This window comes from Rhinatrema bivittatum, chromosome 4, assembly GCF_901001135.1.
Source record: "Rhinatrema bivittatum chromosome 4, aRhiBiv1.1, whole genome shotgun sequence".
Lineage (NCBI taxonomy): Eukaryota > Metazoa > Chordata > Amphibia > Gymnophiona > Rhinatrematidae > Rhinatrema > Rhinatrema bivittatum.
The window spans coordinates 343,056,066-343,062,065 of record NC_042618.1 but is presented as its reverse complement, the minus strand read 5'-3'; the positions used below and the strand labels follow the sequence as shown (position 1 = coordinate 343,062,065).

Genomic DNA, 6,000 nt, shown 5'->3' with positions numbered 1-6,000 from the left:
AAAGCTGGCTTCGAACGCCTCCCCGAACATGGCCTGAGTCAGACAAGGCCAGCCCTCTCTCTCCGTGTGTGTGTGTGTGTGTGTGTGTGCTAGAGGAAGGGGTGGGCTTGCTCGCTTCATGTGGCACAGACGATACATCCCGGCTTCCTCTGACAGCTAAGCTTGGATGGAGAGGGAAGGGGGGAGGCTGGCTGCTCCCCAGGACCGCTCTAGACATTTCCCTGCAGTGGTGCGATGCTGGAGACACAGGACTTGGCCAGCTGAGCAGGCCTCTCTCTCCCTCTCTTCCTTTGGTGCATGCCTGCCAAACATCGTGATGCAAAAGGGACTGCAGCCCTGGAGGAGCGCTCTGCTTAATCCCTGAAAGAAAAGCAACCCGTGTGCGTAATCGGCCAGGGGAGGGGAAGGCAGATGGAAGCAGTAAGAACGGCGGACTGAACGAGAGAGACTCGGGAGGAAGGGCTCAGATTGTGCTCCTAGCAGAAAGGACAGAGAAACACTGAGGCAATTGGAGCCTGGTACCAGCACAGACCGGAGAGACACATCAGCATTGTCCCAGGCTTTTCAACACTGCCTCTCCTCCTCTTCAGCTGCCCAGCCCCAGCGGGGTCACTGTCAGTCCTGACCTTCGCCCGTTGTGGTCAGTAGGGGCCCTGCCTAACCTGGTCGGTACCGTCTAGTCCGTATTTGCATCCTGCAGGCAGATCCCCGCTTTCCTTTATGCCTTTAGGGGATATATTTTATTATGGGAAGGAACTGGGTCTCCTTTTAAGCATCACTGAAATCTATATGCCCTTCCCTTTTCCTGTAATATTTTAAATCTGTGCATCTTTCGCTGATGCTGAGTGCTGGAAGAATGGAGGAGTTTCAGAGTGAGGAAGAGGAGCCCTGGTATGATCAGCAGGACCTGGAACAGGGTAAGGTAAAAAAAAAATGTGGAAAAAGTAAAGGTGCTTTTAAGAAATTCTGAAAATTAAAACAATAGTATCAGAGGGAAAACCTAGCAGCATCCATAATTTTATGGACATCAATTATCTTTTCCACTTTGCCACAAAATCAGCGAGGAGTTTGTTGGTTTTCTCCTCTGATGCTAGCAAAGCACAAGCAATAAGCTGTAGCTATGCTAGAAAAAGGTTTGGCACTTCTTTATACAGCTTAAGGAAAAATGTTTAGATAAATCTCCACTTATTAAAAAAAAAGGTCACCTACTATTTACATTAAATGAATTAATCTATTTTTTCATTGTTCTTCATGAAGTGCTATCAGTATATATAGCGCTGTACAATCACAGAGACAAGGGAGACTGAACAGTCTCTGCAACCAGCCTGAGTGGCAGTACAGAGACGGGAACTGTTGAGCCTGAGAGGAACAAATAATTGCACCAAATTATGGGGCATCCAACCACACAGACAGCAGTACACAACAAGAGGTTGTCAGGAAGAAATGGAAATATATAATAAACATGAATTTAACAATATTAAAATCCTAGACCCTTCTTTAACATTAAAATGTTTATTCATCCTTTACAAATCTGTACAGTTTATATTGCAGAGTACATTGACACGGACACTGGCATAGACACATCAACAAGACTGACAAATCTTTCATACCACAAAGATTATATACCGTCTATATATTATACCCAAAAATGCAAAACAAGACATCGTATAACCATAGAATCAAAGAAGAAAAATATATACTAATGAGTACAATAAAATCACAACCCTATATCCCAGAGTAAGAAACTTTTTTACTTGGTGGGGGGAGTCACAGTCAGTGCAGTTGGGATCTCATTATGTCTCAAGGTGTACATATTTATTCTTTTTTGATTCTAAGATCATATAATGTCTTGTTTGTACTTTTTGTTCTGATTTATTTATTTTCTTTGTAGTATAAAAGTTTGCCAACCTACTGATGAGTGCATTTCAATGTATTTTGTAATACAAATTCTATAGAATTGTAATGTGTGGATAAGCATTTTAATAGGTTAGAGATGGGTCTTTACATTATATATATATATGGTATATGATATTTCCATTTTTTCCTGGTCAACTCTTATTTTGAACACAGTGAGGTACAGGTTGATCTTCTGACCTCTAGACTACACTGGCAGCCATTTATGGCAGCACATCCATCTAGAAGCAGAGGTGATGGACTGACTGCAGGGCCCATTTTTTTTGTGACCTTGCAGAATGGACTCATTGATGAGGATAGGCAGTGACATGTCCTGAGAAAAACATCTTCAGTTTGTTATGTGTAATGCTTCTTGAAGGTATCAGCCTCGAAGAACTTATTGAGCCTGGATTGCCACTGCCCGGGGATAGTCTGTTCAGTGCCTGGATTGCCTTGCAACAGCAGGCCTTATTATTTTTTTATATAAGTTTGCTGGTCCTACTCCCAGCTCAGTTGGGAGTAGGACCAGCGAACGTCTGGTGTAAAGGTATCGAAAAAAGATGTTTCTGCCAGCCTATAAACTGAATCTCAGTTATTTTTCTCAGCTGCTGCTCATCTTTCCTCCTAATCTCTAAATGAAAACACTTTTCTGCCCTGTTTTAGGAAACTGAAATAAGTGGGGTTTTTTGTTTTTTTTTTACAAAACCAACCAAGTAAAAAAATACTGAGTCATCAACATCATGTAAATCTTATGAGTTCAGTAATAGTGCAGTCACTCATAATGTATATATTTTATAAATCACTTGTAGCTTTTAAGATTAAAGGCACACTAAAACAGCTTTCTAAGCATTTATGAGCCAGTTTTCAGGACATCAGCAACTAGTTAATAAGCCTTGGAGATTTAAAGGTGACCTTCAGAGTTAGATAATGCTTTCTACTTTTAGCCTCAGGCATTATGTCACAATACCATTGATTGTTACAATACTATGGCAAGTAGTTGACTACTATTGTTCTCTAAATTAGTGGTTATCTGTATCCCACACTATATTAAATCAGGTTGCTTCTTTTAAATCAAGTTCCAATTCAGGTATTTCCTCAGAATATCCAAAATTCTTGCTGTCGTAGTTGTTAATATGTTTACAAGAGACTGCTCAAGTTTGTTTCGAGCTGGGGCATGAACCAGCATGACACCCTGTGGTTTTTGTAGCCTGTTTTTTACCAGCTTCGATAGCACCATTTACAAGTCTGATTTGTAGGTTAGCAAGAGGGCAACTGATGGAAACTTACTGTGTGAAAGAAGAACCGGTGGTAATACATATTACATATTGATACGAACTTCCGTGAATGCCGGTATAGAAAAACACAAATAAATAAATAAATAAACATATTACAGGTGCCTGGTATAAGAAATGAACAATGTTTTATCAGCCAAGCTTCATCTTCAGCAGAGCTGGGAAACTAGTAATATGGTAAGAAGAGCTGGAGAAGACCCATTAAGTTGGTCCTTTCCTTAGTCTATGAAGTGAAACCAGACGGTGAGAACATCCCTTCAGTTACTGAATGTGAATGGTCTTCAGATGAATCACTTTTCATCTGGCGCTTCCTCATCCAAACACTGAACAGAGTATCCCCAACCACGTCCACCTTGACTTCTTTACAGACCAAGACCATTGGTCTTTTCTTTTACAATGAACCTAGCCCCCTCCTCCCCCCCAATTCATATGATTAATGTCTACAATCTTTGAATCATATTTCCAACTCTGTTTATCCAGGACTTTGTGCTATTCAGCAGACAGTATATGCTTTGCTAATCTGACGGAAAGCTGTCCATTACGTTCGGCCTTTTTTAAAAAATTACCCATCGGGACTGTATGATCAGCCCATCAGGGGGTTTTTTTTTTCCCTCTTTACCCTACCCTTCTTCACCTCCTGCCTCTGACCCCCCCCCCAGCACACACAACCCCCCCCCCCCCACACACACACACATTCTCTCTCCTTGCATTTATGCGCTCATAATGAGGGATTCCCGGGTGCACGCTCGGTGGAACCTTCCTATGACCAAAGACAGCTGGATGGGGAGGAGTCATGGCAAGTTCTTTCTTTCTTTCTTTTTTTATTTTTAGCTTTTATATACCGATCTTCTTGCATTGGATACAAATCAAACCGGTTTACAGTGAAACAAACAAATACTTGCCCTAGAGCAATTACATAGAACAAAAAACATTCAAAAAACAAAGCTTTGAGTAACATGGTATGAGAGTTAAATAATATCATAACAAAACCATAACAAAGCAAAAAGGTAAAAGTAGACTTAAGATTGCCCAAACAATTTGGGCAGGTTGCAAAAAGGGGTGATCGGAACGATTGAGGAAGTGCAGGGAGCAAGAAAGAAAGAAGGAGACATGAAAAAGGCAGGGCCAGAGGGGATCAATGGTCCTTGGGTCAAATAGGTCAGATCAATGGTTCTTGGGTTCAAAAATAGGGGATCAATGGTTCTTGGGTCAATTTGGTTCAAAAATAGGGGATCAATGTCAAACAGGCAGAATTCTTTCTTTATGGTTTTAGTCCTTGCTGAATCAACCACTTGGTCCCTTGGGTCAAGCTGTAGAAGCTGCAAGCTTGCTCCAACAGATTTCCCCCAGGTCTTCCTTAAATATAAAGCCCCTGTGAAAGCAGCGTTGACTTCTCATGAACAAAAATCAAATATCTGTGAAGTGTTTTAAGTACAGCAAAGTGCTGGCGGATTGCTATTTTGCCCTTCTGAATGGCCTTTCTTTCTGTTGGTCTTTTTCTCTTTCTGTCTCCCATGCTGTGTTTGTGGAGAAAAAAAAGTTTAGTAAATCGTGTCCAATATGTGCGTTTATGTACTATGACGGTGGAAAACTGTTGACCAGCCTGCCTCTGGAGGTCATCGTTCCTTCCTGAAAGGCCAAACGTCTTCAGCTATAAGAAAAAAAAGACAGTCTGCTTGCTTATGCAGAACATTTTGAAAAAAAAAACTGTAGGCAAAATAAACCTGACAGCATAATTATGCCAACCAACGACCTCTTTGTAAACTATTTCCCTTGTAACAGTCAGTGGTTGATGTGATATAATTAACAGGATATCCCAGGGGCATGGTTCTTTTAGGCTCCACTTTTGGTCACTCGGTCATGAAATTTGAACAGAAGCAGGACCATACTTCTACCCCCTCACACCCCCTCTGGTGGAGAAAGGGGGAGGAGAACCATCCTCCGCAATTTAAAGCTCTCTCAAGCCACACAGCACTTCTATAGGATCACTTCCAGGCCTCGCAGGTTGGTTGCCCTCCCTAGGCAGGTGCCTGCTTTGCCTAACTGAAAGGCAGGCCTGAGCAGAGGCTATTTTAGTGAGCTTGAACATATCACAACGAGTCAAGTGGACTCACACTGTCTTTTTTTAACTTGCATTGAATACAAACTGAGGGAGCTTGACGGAAAGCAGGTATCGCTACCAAAGTGTTCCCTGTCACTGGGTTAGTGGTCTTCGTGTTTGAGTTTATTTATTTTATTTTTTATTTATTTATAACTTTTATATACCGGCATTCGTAAAAAAAAACATCATGTCGGTTTACAGACAACTGAGAAAGGAAATTACAATGATAGATGGAGGAAGGATAGGAAGTTAAAAGGTGACAACTTTACTGTAGAGCCAACGGGCGCCACAGTTATTAAATGAGATTACATGTGGTTAACCAGGTTGGACATAAATTAATTATATACAAGAGACGACAAAGTGGGGGGTAGCGCGGGGGTGGGGGATGAAGCGCATAGGGGAGGCGGGGTGGGGTAGGAACTGTACAAGGGGGCAGGGGGTGGCGATGGGAAGGAGAGGTGGTGACTGAATATCAGGAAGCCATAATATGGATGGAGTGGTGAGGGAGGGAGGGTGTGTAGGGGGGCGGGGGGACACTGTACTAGGGAGAGGGAAATAATGAGTGTTGAGGAGAAGTCAAATGCTAGGGTTGAGAGGCGTTGGGATAGGCCTGTTTAAATAACCAGGTCTTGATTCCTTTTTTGAATTGATTAAGTGAAGGTTCTAGTCGGAGCTCGGTGGGGAGGGAGTTCCAAAGGGTGGGGCCGGCGATGG

At 42.3% G+C, this 6,000-nt stretch overlaps 1 protein-coding gene across 1 annotated transcript in view; it reads left to right on the top strand.

Moving 5' to 3' along the window:
- Positions 1-838: 838 nt before the first annotated feature.
- Positions 839-6,000, top strand: part of CDR2L (cerebellar degeneration related protein 2 like) — a 51,028-nt gene continuing 45,866 nt past the window's right edge. The window contains exon 1 of the mRNA XM_029600581.1: positions 839-917. Within this exon, the coding sequence (XP_029456441.1) occupies positions 839-917 (79 nt within the window). The remainder of the gene's footprint in view (positions 918-6,000) is intronic.